Here is an 18,910-nt window from a genome sequence, read left to right as displayed (position 1 = left end):
AGAGGTATAGAGGCTCAGCCTTGTCTTGGGCTCTTGGAAGGAGGCCCCGCCCCCTTTCCTAGCTCCGCCCTCTGTGTCCTAGCAGGCGGCTCAGGGGCTCAGCCCTGTCTCCGGCACTTGGGAAGAGGCCCCGCCCCTCTCCTGGCCCCACCCCCGCGTCCTAATAGGTGCCATCACCGCCCCCCTGATTCAATGCAGCGTCCACCAGGGGGCAGTAGCGCCCACTTTGGGAATCACTGGGCTAAATGCTGCTTGGAGCTAATCCAGTTAATCTTGAGCAAAGTCACCTTAATTCAGCCTTGCTCCAGGTTAACCTAAGTCAGGGGAAAGTCTGAGTCCTGCCCCAGGATCCGGGCTTTTCCCCAACTTGGAAACTGTCAAAACACCACGACCAATAGTACATCACACCACAAAAATTGTCCAAATGCTCTAAAATCTATCAGATAAATGCTGGAACTGTGAAAAGCAGACAGGTACTTTCTTCCATGCATGGTGGAAATGCGAAACTACTAAAAAATACTTGAGAGAACTCCATGCGAAAATCCAGAAGATGTTAGAAATGAATATCAAATTGGAACCTAAGTATTTTCTGTTGGGAATGCTAGACCTATAGAAAGAAAAAATCAGATTTTATTTAACTACCTAGTCACTGTGGCAAGGATAGTATATGCTAGGAATTGGAGACTTAAGGAAACACCTTTGATCGAAGATTGGCTGGTTTTATTTTATTTCGTGTCAAAAGCATTGCAAATAAATAAGTTTAAAAGTGATAAAATAAAGGAATCACAAACAGCTAAATAGTTTTAGACCAAAAGCGGGCAACAGCAATCGCATTGTCTGTAGCTTTAAACAACTCCTCCTCCGTGCATGAGGCAGGGCATTGTGGGCAAGCATACATATGCAGAGTTGTTTGTCCTGCTCCACAGTCACACAAGGTGGAGGATTCTTCCAGGTAGTGCCATCTTGCCAGGTTGTCTTTTGATCTGCCCACTCCGCTCCTGAGTCTGTTTAGGGACTTCCAAGTTGCCCGTTCTTGGTTTGCCCCTGGAGGCAAACCGTCATGGGGGGGCCATCCAGTTGGAATTGCCTGGTTTAGCTGCCCAGAGGGATACTATGAATATGGACAGTTTAACCTATCTGATACAAACAAACCAAGGGCTACCAAAAACTCAAACAGACTGGCAACCAATTAAGGACTATTTGAAACAAGTCAAGATGAGAATAATAATATAAACTAGAAATAATTAATAAGAAAGTAGCTGCCCACAAGTAGTTACAGAAAGGGGAATTTATGAAAAAAGAAGAAAAGGAAATCATCTCTCTTTTTGTACTTATGAAATTGTTTCTGAGGAGACCACACTAAGACGTAGATGGAAGTCAAGATACCTCATAATCTTTCCTGTTTGTTACTTGTTTTTGTCTTTTCCCATTTTTTATGTTTTTGGCCCCTTCCCCTCTCCTTTTATATATTGGACAAAACAATTTTGTGTTATTAATAAAATTATATATATATATTTAAAAACACCACAACTGGACATTACGGACTCCCTGCCACCCCTAAGGTGGCTCGGGGCATTCTACTGAGGACTCTATGTGGATCTGTTCTAGCATCCAGGATATCGGGTTCGGTCTGTGTGTAAAGTCAGACTTTCACTTATTGAACCAATACCACTGTCTATAAAAATAAATGCAAGCAGCTCGATCCCGGGCATAATTGTCAAAATAAATCTGACTGGAAATAGTTTTCACTAACTCCAAAGGTAGAGAATTCAGCTCTAATTTTTCAATGGGGAGAAAGACACTAATGGTGCTTCTACATTGTAGAATTAATTGGGTTTGACATTAGCTGCCATAGTTCAACAATGTGGAATTCTGACGTTTGTAGTTTAGCCTTCTCTTTGGCAGAGAAGGCTACAGAAAACTACAACTAGCATTGAGCTATGGCAGTTAAAGTGATATTAAACTGCATTAATTCTACAATGTGGATGCACTCTAAATATGGCCATATATTTTCAATTTTTTAAAAAAATCATATATAATACAGGTAAACTCAGTTCTTCAAGGCCATGTGATAAGCAGCCTATTGGATCTTGATAAGATCCGTCATGCCAGAGCTTTTTAAAACAGTAGCCTGTGGGCAAATTTGCACATTAGTTTCTTTGTTTTCCTGTAGTGGTTTGGAAGGTCCTCTGTTCTGCTCTCTTTAGTTGAAGAGACACGGTGGACCAGGTAGTTTTACCAATGCATATGTAATATCAGAAGAAGAAGAAACTATTTTAATACCAGATATGAACCCTGGAACTCAAGCAGGCCCTTATGAATTTAAGGTTCTTCCATATATACTTACAGAACAGCAAAAATGCAGAAATGAATGATAACGCAACATGACCTCCTTATCCAGATTCAATATCAATGGTTCCACTTACTCATGCGCCAAAGAATACCCCAAAATGTTTGTGTGCCTCTCCAGGTCCTCCAGTTCTATGGTATGCTTACGGCCCAACTATAGTAAAAAATACAGGGTTCACAATTGCCCACAATTTCAGTTATTCACAGGGAATCTTGCAACATCGTGGATATGGGGGTTGTACAGGGTGTTTGAAAAAGAACTCCCTATTCACCATTTAATTTAAATGGTAAATAGAGAGTTCTTTTTCAAACACCCTGAATTATAATAGTAATACCACCAACTAAAGCAGCTCACAATGTGGCTACCATAAAGAAGACAGTGACAAAATAATAAATGAAATAATATTACATTAAAGCATAAAATTAATATACTAAGGAAAAGGGAAAATATATAAGACCCTATTATATAAATGCAAAGATGGCTGTAAACTAGGACACTTTTGATTGGTGGTTCCTCATGGAGTTCCAGTAAATGGAAGTCCTAGTGCTCCTCATCATGCCTGATCATGAGACTGTCCTTGGGAGGCCTGAGCCTCCCTTCCATTCAACACCTATGGTTGCTCTTCATATCTTACCATTGTGAAAGAATAGACAGGGTTAATCAGTGAAGTAAGACTTAAACATGCAATAACAAATCACGAGATACCATTATTACCTAATATCCTTTCCACGCATGCTAATATATATATATATATATATATACACACACACACACACACACACACACACACACACACACTCATGTATAAGTCAACCTCATGTATAAGTTGAGAAAATGTTTGGGTGTCAAATGTATGGACCCATGGATAAGTGGAGGGTCATTCTGCAGAGAAGGGAAGACACTAATGCCACATTGGAGGCCAGCTACCATTCAAAAGACCAGAAATGGCACCACACCACATAGAGTACAGGTGGTCAGTGTTTCTTTTAGGTTCTCCTGGTATAGAATAAGCTCTTCTTACCTTTCACAATTGTACTCAGAGAAGAGGATAGTTCCTTTTTGATAGAGTTATGATATAATACTCACAGTGATCTGTGGCTAAATCAACCCAGTTTTCTGGGTTTAATTGTCATTTTTAGACTCATACATGCGTACACAGGGTATATTTTTGAACACACTCCCTTTGAAACAATGCACATGTGTCAAATAGGTAAACTCTTTCCTCAACATTCAAATAACATTGAACTTATGTGTGCCGTCTTTACGTATTTTCACTTCACATGATGGAAATGTTTCATAGGATTTTAAAGATTGTTAATTATTATGCTGTGTACATGTCCAAAGCACCATTATGGATAGCTATTGTAGCAACTCAGACTCTTGAAAGATCCTCAGAGGACCACTGTACTGGTTATCCTTTGCTAATTTTGAATACACTGATGCATAGATGTCAAAGTGGTAAGAAAGACGGACTGACTGTCTCCATTTGCATTCCTTTTCCTTTGTAAAGACAAATCGATTCCCTGTGGCACCAGGGAAGCTAAGATTCATTGAAAGTCAATAGGATTTGGGCTGCCCCAAATGCCTGAGGCTGCACTCTCTCACTCATAACTGTGAATTGCTTAAACTCCCACTTAAGTAGAGATGATTTAAGCAGATCCCTGTACAGCATTGCAATTTTTCAAAGGATTACTTTTAATGAGGTTTGTCCTGATGAAACTAGTTATGTGAACCCCGAGCATGGGACCAAGCTTTTGGATTGCAAGTTTTACTGCAATAAGAGAATGAGGAATAGTGAAATGACAAATGGAACAGCCTTGGATCATGATTTTGGATGGCATGATTTTAATAACTGGTTTTAAATTGTGTTGTTTTTAATGTCTTGGGATTTAATGTAACTATTTTATAGTTTGTATGTCTATGACATCGAATTGCTGCTGATCTGTAAGGCCACTCTGAGTTCCCTTCGGGGTGAGAAGGGCAGGATATAAATATTGTAAATAAATAAATGCATACATAAACAGTTTTGAGGATCAGTTTATGCATGATGGGGAGCAGACATTTAAATAACTAATTCTTCTACTTGGGAACTATAGACAAAAGCTGTAAATTACATTCTAAGGAATCAGCAATAAGAGGCTGACAAATCGGTGCATCAGAGATCAAGGTGTAGGTCACATAAACTATTATCTTGAAGACATTTGGAGAAAAAGGTCAAAGCAACAACTACTTTTTCAGAAAGAATTGCAGTAATTGGAGAAAGAAAGAAAGAAAGAAAGAAAGAAAGAAAGAAAGAAAGAAAGAAAGAAAGAGAAAAGAAAAGAACAAAGGAACGAGGGGAGCAAGCAAGCTAGCTTGGTAAGACACCTCCTAATTTAGCCATAACTTGCTGTGGCTGGCTAATGTCTCTTCCTCCATGTTTCATTTGCCTCTAGGCTGGCTGTGGTTGTTATTGTGGGGATTTGAATTCTGGTCTCCCGCTGCCCTCATCTACACTTGCTCTCACTAGGTTGGCTACTGAAGGAAAATATAGCAACCCGTAACTTTGGCTATAATTATTTATTCCTTTGTTAAGATAATAAAGGAAAATGGGATTGTCTGATTTCCCAAATTTACTAAGATTCAGCCTTTCCATTAAAATAAATCTCTACATCAAGCAAATACTACTTATAATGTGACTTATCCCCACTGTGGTATAAACCAGGCATGGGCAAATTTCGGCCCTCCAGGTGTTTTGACTTCAGCTCCCACCATTTCTAACAGCAGGGGTAGAAGTGTTGTAAATAAATAAATAAACTGAAGTCTAAAACACCTGGAGGGCTGAGGTTTGCCCATGCCTGGTATAAACTATGCTGTGTCCTCATGACACATTGCCAAATTTTGTCAGAGTGACAGAAGCCTAAATCCTATTGAGTTCTTATTAGAGTATAACCATTGGTTCAATGAGATTTACTTGTGCTCTGACTCTCTATTCAACAACTAATTCTTAGAGTCTACTCTAATTCAGAATAACCAAAAAGATACCAGACACAGGGAATCACACAGTAATGTCCCTTTAAAAATAAATACAGTAGAGTCTTGCTTATCTAACATAAAAGGGCTGGCAGAACGTTGGATGAGCAAAAATGTTGGATAATAAGGAGGGATTAAGGAAAAGACTATTAAAAATCAAATTATTTTATGATTTTACAAATTAAGCACCAAAACATCATGTTTTAAAACAAGTCTGTGAGCAGGGCTGCACTTGTGTTGTTGTTGGGTGTGTTAGCCCACGGTGTGTTGCTGCCTAGAGAAACAGCTGTGGATCCAGGCGGGAGGCCGACTACGTTGGATAATACAGAGAGTAGATAAGCAAAGGTTGGATAAGCAAGACTCTACTTTAGTCTTGTAGCACTTGCATTCTGAAATAATTCCAAAATATAGTAGACATGCCAGTCATCCAATAGGATCCACTTAAGCTGATGCTCAATATTGTAATTGCATCATTATTCACAATATGAGCTGATCCCCTAAAAACCCAGTTTTAAAAAACTATTCTAGTGCTATGTTTATCACAGTTCTCTGGATTTTGAAGTTACACCTTCAGAGCCTCAGATCCCATAGAAGTCATTTCTATTTAGAAGAATGAGGTTTGGTCTACAAACTGGGGGAGACAGTGTTGTGAAAGAAGCGTCAATTACCATATGCCAAACAGTTTTGTGATGTTGGCAATTACTCTTTGAGAACTATAATCCATTCAATAACTCCATGTAATTAAACTCAAGTTTGAAATTAGATCTGAGATGATTAATAGATAACACTCAAAGTCATTCTTATTTCTTATATCATTCATTTACATCTATATATCTCTCTCTGCAGATAAATTGTGTGGTTGCAAAATGACTTTTTAGTCCTTGAAAATCAGTGACAGAAATAATAAAAAGGATTTTTATCAAAGGTATTTGCAAATGCTGTTCAATTAGTCAAAGATGTATAAACATAATGTTATGCACATTCAAAGTAAAACAATTAAACATTAAATCAACCCTTTTCTTATAACTGTCAAATATAGATCCATGCATATTCAAGACAGTTAATTTGAGCTAAAGCAAAATGTAGCCTTCTTCGAATCATAAAATCATAGTGTTGGAAGAGACCTCATGGGCCATCCAGTCCAACCCCCTGCCAAGAAGTAGGAAATCGCATTCAAAGCACCCCCGACAGATGGCCATCCAGCCTCTGCATAAAAGCCTCCAAGGAAGGAACCTCCACCACACTCCGGGCCAGCGAGTTCCACACTAAACAGCTTTCACAGTGAGGAAGTTCTTCCTAATGTTCAGGTGGAATCTCCTTTCCTGTAGATTCCATGATAAGCACTGGAAATACATTCGACATCTGTTATGTACCTCACCTGTAATAATACCATGAATACAGTGTTGTTCTATAAAACACCACAATCTAAGACCCTCCAGATATCTTGGATATAATCCAAAACCAGAGGCCATCCTGGCTGTGGCTGATGGGAGTTTGAGTCCTACAACATCTGAAAAACTGTGTATTACCTAGCCATTCTATAAAGCGGTTTTCAAACATAAGTCCTACTAAGTTCAATTTAAATAACTCAGGGCCCTTCCACACAGGCCTATATCCCAGAATATCAAGGCAGAAAATCCCACAATATCTGCTTTGAACTGGGCTATCTGAGACCACACACAGATAATTTAGGACTTTCTACCTTGATATTCTGGGATATAGAGCTGTGTGGAAGGGCCCTCAGAAGAATGGCAATAATTCAATGCCAGATTCAGACAATTATAATAACAGTAAAACACAATACAGTGTTCCCTCACTTATCGCAGGGGTTACGTTCCAGTACTACCCGCAAGAAGTGAAAATCCGCAAAGTAGGGACACTATACTTATTCTATGTGTGGAGGAGAGCAAACCATAGACCACTTACTACAATGTAGTCTGTACTTTATTTTAGCAGTTACAATATACAGTACACCGGCAGAGAAGAAGAATGGAAGCTAAATAACCGTTTTTTATTTCCAACCCTTCCCTAACCTCCCACCCTCCCTTTATTTCTCCCTTTCCCCCCTTCCAAAACCCTTTGCATGCTGCAAAATCCCGCAAAACAGCAAAAATACCGTGATAAATGGTGTACATTAATATTTATTGAAAACCCGCGAAACAGCAGGGGCACGAAAAGCAAACCGCAAAGTAGCGAGGGAACACTATATTATAAAACTATAAAAACACATACATCAATTATAAATAATCTTTCAGATGATTAAAACATATCAAAGGTCTAGCACCAGCTGAGCTGTATAAACATTACACCAAATATAGAGTATTGCTTTACTCCTCGCAATAAATCATCAGTGCTATACAAATATAGGCCTTATTTTTGAGGGAAAGGGACAAAGATTTTCACTTTAAGTGGTTTACTACTCCCATTCTAGTTTCTCTTGCATGAAAGTAAATGTCACAGAAATCATAGGCCTTATTTTTAATTAAATATGCTTGAACTGGAGCAAGTCCCACAGACCCCTGTAAGATGTTATGTCTGAGCAACCATGCATACTTTGGCCGAAGAGAACAGCAATATCTGTTGTTTAACTGGCTATCAGTGATTGAACTAAAACTATTAAATGAAGATCTCACCCAATCCTCAAGCCTAGGTTTGAAACTTAGGTTCATAGACATCTAGCTCAGTCACTTTATACTGAGAAAAAAGGACCCAGATTAACATTTTAACATTTTAATTTTCCACTGGGATTTGACTACTATTTTAATAAAGAATCAGTTGTCCTTGAACACTTTGATGCTAAGAAAGGGTCAGAATCTACAAAGGAGATGTCCCCTTAGAATAAGATCACCAGCAAATTGCTTTGAAAGGTTGCTCTTAATGTACGAATGCAATTAAAAAAATTCAGTCCACTGGAAAAAAATACAAAGTGCTAGAAGCACCAAATAACCTTGAATGGCTGCAAGATTAGATGTGCTTGGTTTACATACATTTGTTGCAAGAAGCCAGGAATGTCTTACTGGTTATGATTTTTTATTTCTTTCATTGTATGCAGTATTCCTTCCTGAGCAAGGAAAGCCTTTCTGGGGGCCCTTCCACACAGACATATAACCCAGAATATCAAGGTAGAATAATCCACAATATCCAATTTGAACTGGGTTATCTATGGCCACACTGCTATATATTCCAGTTCAAAGCAGATAATGTGGGGTTTTATTCAGCTGTGTGGAAGGGGCCTTAGCTTCTCATAATTTCCCAACTCTTTTTTACTTCCAAAGTTTGTATAGTGCCAGAATATGTCCAATGGCAGATGACAAAGCAAATACAATCTTAGTTCAGTACTTATTGGATGACTGGTCCTTTCACCTCTAGATTGTTATGATTAATAGCTGTACCTAGCAAACTGCCCTATTTGATAATATTAAGGTAAAACATGAAATAATTAAGGCCTTAGTTGACAAGAAAATAATGCTAATGGATATCAGCATATATAATTTATTTAAACACATTAAAATTATAACATTTCAAGGCAAAACTTTTTTAAATAGTGGCAAGCGCTTTAAAAGAAGGAAAAATCAGTGATTAGTACTATGGTAAGAAAATTCCTTCTGACCTTGAGATTTCGGGCTAAATAAATTACCTCAGAACGAAAGTGATGGGTTCTCATTGCAGCATCTGGAAATAAAAGGAAAGAGGAAAGATGAGACAAGGTTTTGTTTCCATATCTGCAAGTTCTACAGAAATGTTTGTTGGGTGCATTATTGTTGTTTACTGCTGAGAATTTAACCTCAATTTATGGTCAGCCCAAGGACAAAGAGGCATCCAAGTCCCCTCCTCATCAACTAAACTGATCAGGACTGTGGCTTTGGGAACATCTCCACTGTAGAATGAATGCAGTTTGACACCACTCTAATGCCATGGAGTTCTTGTAGTTTGGTAAGGCACCAGCACTCTTTTGCAGAGGAGACTAAGGGCCCTTCCACACAGCCATATAATAATAATAATAATAATAATAATAATAATAATAATCATCATCATCATCATCATCTTTATTTATACCCCGCCACCATCTCCCCAACTGGGACTCGGGGTGGCTTACATGGGGCCATGCCCAGAACAATACAATATAACAAAATATAATAGAACAACAAATCATAGCACATTAAACAACACAATAAAAGAAAATATACACTACATTAAACAAGATCAAAGAACAATAAAACCAAGGGCGGGCCACATGAACACTAGATTAAAACTCGAGGTGAGAAAGGAAGTAGGAGTAAAAACCACAGAGGACAGGGTCATAAAGTGGCGGTGCAATCTGGAGGACAAATATTGAAGGAGAGCAGCAAAAGGGATGTATGTAGTGATTACTCTCCAAAGGCACAACGGAAGAGCCATGTTTTCAGGTCTTTCTTAAAGGCTGCTAGTGTGGAGGCTTGCCTAATCTCACCGGGCAGTGAGTTCCACAATCGGGGGGCCACAGTATTACACAGTATATACAGTATTCCCTCATTTATCGTGGGGGTTAGGTTCCAGGACCACCCGCAATAAGTGAAAATCCGCAAAGTAGGGGCACTATATTTATTCTAATATTTATAGATTATTTTAGTAGTTATACACTATTTTAAGTCTTTATCAACCAATCGTGTGTTGATAAATCGCCTCCTTCTCCTCCCGTTGCTGCTTGGGCTCCTTTTCTCTCCCTTTGGCTTCTCCTTCCTCCCTTCCTTAGGCTGTAAATTGCAATTTTTTATTATTTATAATAGTCTTTTCGTTTATTGAAAAACTGCGAAACAGCAAATCCTCGAAAAGTGAACTGCGAAGTAGTGAGGGAACACTGTAACCCAGGATATCAAGGCAGAAAACCCCACAATATCTGAACTGGGTTATCTGAGCCCATACTGCCATATATTCCAGTTCAAATCAGAGAATGTGAGATTTTATTCAGCTGTGTGAAAGGGGCCTCAAGATCTTGTAAAAGTGCAACTCTCATACTTCTATAGCATTGAGCCATGGCAGTTGGGTGGTTAAGTCCATCCATCTGCAATGTGGTCTTATTGCCTTCAACCATACCAAACATTGTTCATCCTTTCTAGTGGGTCATACATTCTCATGATATTGTCAAACTATGAGAGCTTCAGTTTAGCCATCTTGGCTTCTAGGTAAAGTTTAGGCCTCATTTGCTCCAAGACCCATTTATTTGTCTTTTGAGCAGTCCACAGTATCCACAAAACCCTTCTCCAGCATCATACGTCATCTGAGACAATCTCTCTTTAACAGCTTTCTTCATTGTCCAGCTATCACAACCATATAGAAAAACAGGAACTTTCATCAATGATCCTAACATGAATGTCCAGTGATGTATTCATTCTCTTTCTATTTGCTTTCTTCACTTGTCAGCTTTCACAACCTTACATTGAAATGGGAAATTTCATGAACCACCCCAATTTTCGTGTTCAATGATAATACTCATTCCTTGACAGCTGACCCTAAGGCAAGTCCAAGCATTCTACATATCCACTAGACTCTCAGTTAACTAGCACCCATGGGGATTAGTAGATGCCGTACAAATATAGTTTGTGGTTACTTGAGAGTTATTATGAAAAACAGGCCTAACTAATACTATACCTCATACAATACCATGCCATAAACTATGTATTGACTTGATATTAACATTGGGAAAAAGCAAATTAAGACAAAGATAAAAAATGGAACAGTTTTACTGTTTGGATGTATTATTTTATTTCAAGTATTATTTCTTTGGGTTTTAAAAAAAATATTTTTGTCCATTTGCTTGCGTCCTGTTTAACAGAGGGCCCTTTCACACAGCCCTATATCCCAGAATATCAAGGCAGAAAATCCCACGTTATCTGAGTGTGGACTCAGATAACCCAGTTCAAAGCAGATATTGTGGGATTTTCTGCCTTGATATTTTGGGATATAGGGCTGTGTGGAAGCGCCCAGAGAGCCTACTGTATGTATCATCCCTTATTGAGAAGTTGATATTAGCTTTAATTGGCAGGGCTGTCTGGGGGGAAAGTTATAAAGAGGCAATTTGTTTTCTCTAATTTAAGGCCTGCGTTTTTATTTTTCTATTTTCAATTTGTTGGGAGTAATGTAATAAAAATTAAGTGGGAAAAAAGAAGTTGATGGGAAAGTTCTACTGAAGTTGAGCAGTGTGTGGAAAGGTATTCTCCAGCTTCAGGAGGTGAATTTACGGCCCTTCCACACAGCCCTGTACCCCAGAATATTAAGGCAGAAAATCCCACATTATCTGCTTTGAACTGGAATATCTGAGTCCACACTGCCATATATACCAGTTCAAAGCAGATACAGTAGAATCACACTTATCCAACATAAACAGGCCGGCAGAACGTTGGATAAGTGAATATAATAAGGAGATAATAAGGAGAGATTAAGAAAAAGCCTATTAAACAGCAAAATAGGTTATGATTTTACAAATTAAGCACCAAACATCATGTTATACAACAAATTTGACAGAAAAAGTAGTTCAATACGTAGTAATGTTGTGTTGTAATTACTGTATTTACGAATTTAGCACCAAAATATCACGATGTTTTGAAAACATTGTCTACAAAAATGCGTTGGATAATCCAGAACGTTGGATAAGTGAGTGAATGAAATGTGGGATTTCATTCAGCTGTGTGGAATGAGCCTTAGTGCCGCAGTCTCAGCTTTTCTCCTAAATATAAGCCATCCAGAGCCAAGTTTTCCTGTTTGCTGACACCGCTCCCCTTCTACACTGCCATTGAGATCTAGAGTTCCTAGGAACTTTTTGTTGAGAGGCCCAGACGCAGAGGAATCCTATTTAATCTGGAGGCCAGGAATGTGCAGCCATCCAGGATGCATCTACACACTAGGGCTCCTCAAACTTTTTAAACCAAGGGCTGCTTCACGGTCCCTCAGACTATTGGAGGGCCAGACTATAGTTTGAAAAAAACACAACCAAATTCCTATGCACACTGCACATCTCTTATTTGCCGTGCAAAAAAACCATGAAAGAACAATACAATATTTAAAATGAAAAACAATTCTAACACATAAATTGACTACTATTTCATAAAGAGGTGTGGGCCTGCTTTTGGCTGATCAGACAATGAAGTTAAGTAGGATTGTTGTTTCTGTGAGCCTTCAAGCCGTTTCAGACTGAGGATGACTCTAAGTCTATAACCTTTAGCCAGGAAAATGACCTTGGAGGGCCGCATCCAGCCCCTGGGCCTTAGTTTGGACACCCCTGTCTTAGGGCTCTTCCACACAGCTCTGTATCCCAGAATATCAAGTCAGAATAACCCACAGTATCTGCTTTGAACTGGGTTATCTGAATCCACGCTGCCATATATTCCAGTTCAAAGCGGATAATGTGGAATTTAATTCACCTGAGTGGAAGAGGCCTTAGGGCCTTTCCTTACAACCATATAACCCAGAATATCAAGGCAGATAATCCACAATACCTGCTTTGAACTGGGGCCCCTTCCACACAGCCCTATAGCCCAGAATATCAAGGCAGGGAATCCCACAATATCTGCTTTGAACTGGAATATATGGCAATATGGACTCAGATGACCGAGTTCAATGCTGATATTGTGGGATTTTCTGCCTTGATATTCTGGGATATAGGGCTGTGTGGAAGGGCCCTGGGTTATCTGAGGGCCCTTCCACACAGCTGAATAAAATCCCACATTATCTGCTTTCAACTGGAATATATGGCAGTGTAGACTCAGATAACCCAGTTCGAAGCAGATATTGTGGGATTTCCTGCCTTGATATTCTGGGATATATGGCTGTGTGGAAGGGCCGGGTCCAACTGCCATGTAATCCAGTTCAATATGGATTTTATACAGCTGTGCGGAAGGGGCCTTAGAGCATGGTTTCCAGGCCTTTTACTATTTTGTAATAGTAAATCCACACAACTGGATTACTGGATTACATGGCCATGTGGTCTCAGATAACCCAGTTCAAAGCAGATGTTGTGGATTATTTTCCTTGATAATCTGGGTTATATGGCTGTGTGCAAGAGCCCCCAAAGCGATATTATTCCAGGCGAGGTCTGGCCAAAGCAGAAGAGAGTGGGACTATGACTTCCCTCGATCTTGACATTAAGGTAATGTCACAACAAGAATCACACTGGGTTGCTATGAGTTTTCCGGGTTGTAGGGCCATGTTCCAGAAGCATTTTTTCCTGACCTTTCGCTCATATATATAGCAGACATTCTCAGAGGTTGTGAGGTCTGTTGGAAACTAGGCAAGTGGGGTTTATATATCTGTGGAATATCCAGGGTGGGAGAAAGAACCCTTGTCTGCTTGAGGCAAATCTGAATGTTGCAACTGGCCAGCTTGATTAGCATTTAATGCCCTTGCAACTTCACGGTCTGGCTTCTTCCTGCCTGGGGGAATCCTTTATTAGGAGATGTTAACTGGCCCTGATTGATTCTTGTCTGGAATTCCCCTGTTTACTGGGTGTTGTGCTTCATTTACTGTCCTGATTAGAGTTTTTTAAATACTGGTAGCCAGATTTTGTTCCTTTTCATGGTTTCCTCCTTTCTGCTGAAATTGTCCACCTGCTTGTGGATTTCAATGGCTTCTTTGTGTTGTCTGACATGGTTGTTGTGAGAGTAGTCCAGCATTTCTGTGTTCTCAATAATCTGCTGTGTCCAGGTTGGTTCGTCAAGTGCTCTGCTATGGCTGACTTCTCTGGTTGGATTAGTCCAAATAAAACATGGTCATACAGCCCGGAAAACTCACAGCAACCCAGTGATTCTGGCTATAAAAGCCTTTGACAACAGACTGCCTTCACCCTACAGGGATGGCAAGAGGGTAAAGAATTTTGTCATTGTGGGAGTTGGTCCAAAACACCTTGAAGGCCAAAGTTTGCATTACAGTAGTCTCACTTATCCAACATTCACTTATCCAATGTTCTGGATTATTCGACGCAGTCTGCCTCCCGCCCGGATCCAGAGCACTTTCTCTGGGCAGCAAGGATTGAATGGTTTATGGATTTAATTTTCAACAATGTTGTTACTGTAAGTTCATTTTATGCAATTCTATCTTTATTTGTAGTCAGTTTATTAGTAATCAATGTTTTTATAGTCAGTGTTTTCAATACACTGCGATGTTTTGGTGCTAAATTCGTGAATACAGTAATTACAACATAAAGTTACTGTGATGTGTATTGAACTGCTTTTTCTGACAATTTGTTTGTAAAATCATAACATAATTTGACGTTTAAAAGGCTTTTCCTGAATCCCTCCTTCTTAGCCAACATTTTTGCTTATCCAATGTCCTGCCGGCCCCTTTATGTTGGATAAGTGAGACTCTACTGTATTTCATCAGTAGGATGAAGGCCGTGCATCATCACTCAAACTGCCTTGGCTTAGGGCTCTGGGATCTTGGGAGCTGTAATTTGGCAAGGCCTCAGACCTCCTGGGCAGAGAGAGGAGTCCTTATATAACGACAACTCCCAGGATCCCAGAGCCTGGTTGGGTGATGCCCTGATTGCCTTGACCCTACCTACAGTGATGGGCAGGAGGGTAAGGGGTGTTGCCTGAAGGCCGTGCAACATCACTCAAACTGCCTTAGCTCAGAGCTATGGGATCTTGAGAGCTGTGGTTTGGTGAGGCTCCAGACCTCTTGGGCAGAGAGAAGAGTCCTTATATAACTACAACTCCCAGGATCCCAGTGCTTTGAGCCTGGTAGGGTGATGCCCTGATTGCCTTGACCCTATCTACAGTGATGGGCAAGCGGGTAAGGGGTGTTGCCTGGAGGCCGTGCAACATCACTCAAACTGCCTTGGCTCAGGGCTATGGGATCTTGGGAGCTGTAGTTTGGCGAGGCTCCAGACCTCTTGGGCAGAGAGAGGAGTCCTTATATAACTACAACTCCCAGGATCCCAGAGCTTTGAGCCTGGTAGGGTGATGCCCTGATTGCCTTGACCGTACCTACAGTGATGGGCAGGAGGGTAAGGGGTGTCGCCTGCCCAGGTGAGGTCCCTCCACCTGCCCTGCCCTGCCTTGCCTTGCCTTGCCCTGCCTTACCTCTGCTCCTGGCTCTGCCGGAGAAGACGGAGCGGATGGGGTGCCGGGCTTTGTGGAGCTTGCGGTGCCAGCTGCAGAAGAAGAGGATGGTGGCCACGGTGCCCAGCAAGAGGAGCAGCAGGAGCAGGGCGCACTGGATGCTGTAAGGGCGCAGCAGGACCAGGAAAGCCGCGGCGATCATGTTGATGGCTGTGCCTGAGCAGAAATCCTATGGAGGGAAGGGACGAGGCAGCAGCGGGAGGAGGAGGACGGCGAAGGGCACGCTCGCCTCTGCGGAGGCTTGGAGAAAGAGGAGGAGCCTTGTGGCCCCGGCAGTAGCAGGAGGAGGAGGAGGAAGGGGAGGAGGAGGGCCACAACGCTGCCGCAGGCTCACTCCGGAGAGGGATCAGCGGGAGAGGGACCCCCAAGGCATGACGAGGCAGGGGGTTTCCTTTCCTCCCCGAGGAGGAGGAGCTGCAGCATCCCTGCCTGGAGACAGCGCTTGCACTGCTTGCATTGCTCAAGGCGATGGAATCATCCGAGTTCTACTTTGGGTGCTGCCTTCGGATTCTTTAGCTGAGAAAGCCAATGGCAAATCCCTTGATTGCCTCGCCTTGAGCCCTTGGCAGTGCCCAGGCTGCATCTCAGCCTCCAAGCGGTGCCGGACTGCGCTCATTCCACGGTGCAGATGGATGGATGGATGGAAGGAAGGGGACAGCAATCAAGGAGAGCGCTTCCTGCGCCTCGCGTAGCAAGCCTTGCCTCGCTTGAGACGCTGCCTCGTCCTGCTGCTCATCGTGGTCGGCGGTTTTGGGGGGAAATGTGGAAGGGAGGAAGGAAGGAAGGAAGGAGGGGAGCGCTTGCAGTGACATCACAGCTGCAGTAGAAAATGGCAGTGGAGCAGGCATGGGCAAACTTGGGCCCTCCAGGTGTTTTGGACTTCAACTCCCACCATTCCTAACAGCCTACCGGCTGTTAGGAATGGTGGGAGTTGAAGTCCAAAACACCTGGAGGGCCCAAGTTTGCCCACGCCTGCTGTGGACGCAGCCCATTCACATCTACACTGTGGAATGAATGTAGATTGAACTATGCAATCATTTTGGGGGGGGGGGGGGGATTTTTGTTTTAAAAGGCTTTTAGCCTTTCCTACCAAAGAGTGTTGGCGCCTCGCTAAACTACAAATCCCAGGATTCCCTAGCAATGCATTGAGCCCTAGCCGTTAAAGAGGTGCCAAACTGCATTAATTCTACGATATAGATGCACCTTCTATGGTGCTGTGGGTTTTCCCCGAGCGCTCTTTCCTCCCCCCCCCCCCCCCGCCTTCCCGGGCTCCTTGTTGCAACGCTCTGCTAAACAGACGTCATGCTTTCTCTCCCACGCAGGACAGAGGCAGGGACAGGCTGCTTATTTCCACCACTCCCTTGGTCCCATAGCATTAAGCCATAGCAATCAAAGGGGTGGGTGCCAAACGGCATTCAATCTACAGTCTAGAGGCGCACCCTTAGGCAAGGAATGCTCAGAGGTGGTTCCTTAGAAATAAGACCCAAGGAGCTCCCCTGACGTAGTGGGTTAAACCCTTGTGCTGGCTAAACTGCTGACCTGAAGGTTGCCGGTTTGAATCTGCGAGACGGGGTGAGCACCCGTCTGTCAGCTCTAGCTTGCGGGGACATAAAAGAAGCTTCCCAGCGGGAGGGTAACACATCCGGGCGTCCCCTGGGCAACGTCTCTGTAGACCAGTGGTTCTCAGCCTATGGGTCCCCAGATGTTTTGGCCTTCAACACCCAAAAATCCCAACAACTGGTTAAGTGGCTGGGATTTCTGGGAGTTGTAGGGCAAAACACCTGGGGACCCACAGATTGAGAACCACTGATCGACACTATGGAATCAATGCGGTTTGACATCTTGTAACTGCCATGGCTCAATGCTATGGGATCCTGGAAGTTGTAGTTTTACAAGGTTTTGAGCGTTCTCTGCCAAAGAGTGCTGGGGCCTCACCAAACTACCCGAATGCCATAGCGTTGAGTCAGGGCAGTTAAAAGTGTAACCGCAGCTTTAATCTGGTGCCTTTTAGGGTATTTTAGGGGTGCATTTTTAATCATTAGCCCCCCCTCCTTTCTCTTAGACACACACACCCCACCAAACACACACAAAGCTGTGCCCTTATATTCCATCTTGTTTACTGGCTGTTTACGTTGCAATCTTGTGCAGTTTACTCAGAAGGACAGTCTACCAGGAAAATGTGAGCAGCATGGATTCTGGGAGGGGGGACAAAATCAGTAAGGCAAATTATATTCCCAGGAACCAGGAAATGCCATTTGACCTCTAAATGAAACTTCAGCTTCCTTTATTGGCCCTTTTATTTCTGTTATAAAGGCTGTTCTAAAACCTGTAAATGACCTGCTGTAATTAGTGCTGCTGATTTCTATATATATTAAATAATATCTTGTATTAAGGTCTGGTGGATGAATGGCATAAGCACTTTGCATTGTTTTAAACTTTGTATATTGTATTTTATGACTGTTTTAACTGTTTTAACGTTTTAGTTCATTGTATAATGGTGTAACGGCATCAACTGCCACTTGTAAGCCACCCTGAGTCCCCTCGGGTGAGAAGGGCGGGGTATAAATAATTGAAATATATATATATATATATATATATATACAGTAGAGTCTCACTTATCCAACATAAACGGGCCGGCAGAATGTTGGATAAGCGAATATGTTGGATAATAAGGAGGGATTAAGGAAAAGCCTATTAAACATCAAATTAGGTTATGATTTTACAAATTAAGCACCAAAACATCATGTTATACAACAAATTTGGCAGAAAAAGTAGTTCAATACGCAGTAATGTTATGTTGTAATTACTGTATTTATGAATTTAGCATCAAAATATCACGATATATTGAAAACATTGACTACAAAAATGCGTTGGATAATCCAGAACGTTGGATAAGCGAGTGTTGGATAAGTGAGACTCTACTGTATATATATACATATATAGCTGCACCATTAATTTCAAAACTGGACTTGGATAATATATTAATCTGAAATTACCAATTATAAGTACTATGCCCTGCACATTTGCTCTTTTGCTGTTACATGCTTTAGCCCAGCAAGTCTGCTTTTACAGAGCAAAGGTTGTCATACAGTTTAGGACCCTCGTTTCTTTTTATGATGGGAAACTACAATGAATCATGCTTACGGGACACTTTTGTTTCTTTTAATTTCTGCTTTGAAGAAGTAAAAGACAAGCTACAGCTCCCACAAATAAAGAAAATAACAATCTTTATATGACAAAATAAATTGCTATTTAGGCAAGGTATGTAGTTTTTATATTTAAATGTTCACAATTACAGAGAAAACGTTTTATATTCCATGTTTATGCAGCAACTTAAGATATTCAGGTTAAGTAACCCGTATCCAGAATTCCAAAATACTCCAAATTTATCAGCAGGGATGGCTGAAATAGTGACACCTTTGCTTTCTGACAGTTCAGTGTACACCAATTTCATGCC

At 41.4% G+C, this 18,910-nt stretch overlaps 1 protein-coding gene and 1 long non-coding RNA gene across 12 annotated transcripts in view; one reads left to right on the top strand and one right to left on the bottom strand.

The window, feature by feature from the left end:
• dst (dystonin) overlaps nucleotides 1–15,706 on the bottom strand; it is a 448,648-nt gene extending 432,942 nt beyond the window's left edge. For 3 of the 11 annotated variants that reach the window (XM_062982359.1, XM_062982371.1, XM_008118653.3), the window contains exons 1-2: nucleotides 15,415–15,696; nucleotides 9,000–9,034 (exon numbers count right to left, since the gene is read on the bottom strand). In XM_062982359.1, the coding sequence (XP_062838429.1) occupies nucleotides 9,000–9,034; nucleotides 15,415–15,595 (216 nt within the window). In that variant the 5' untranslated portion in view covers nucleotides 15,596–15,696. Of the gene's footprint in view, nucleotides 1–8,972; nucleotides 9,035–15,414 lie in introns of all 11 variants that reach the window. The other 8 variants (XM_062982326.1, XM_062982385.1, XM_062982334.1 and 5 more) reach the window with 5 other exon arrangements.
• The window catches only part of LOC134299486 (uncharacterized), a 76,783-nt gene that overhangs the window by 49,310 nt on the left and 8,563 nt on the right, over nucleotides 1–18,910 (top strand). The window lies entirely within an intron of this gene.

This window comes from Anolis carolinensis, chromosome 1 (genome assembly GCF_035594765.1).
Source record: "Anolis carolinensis isolate JA03-04 chromosome 1, rAnoCar3.1.pri, whole genome shotgun sequence".
Lineage (NCBI taxonomy): Eukaryota > Metazoa > Chordata > Lepidosauria > Squamata > Dactyloidae > Anolis > Anolis carolinensis.
This window is presented reverse-complemented; position numbering and strand designations above follow the sequence as displayed.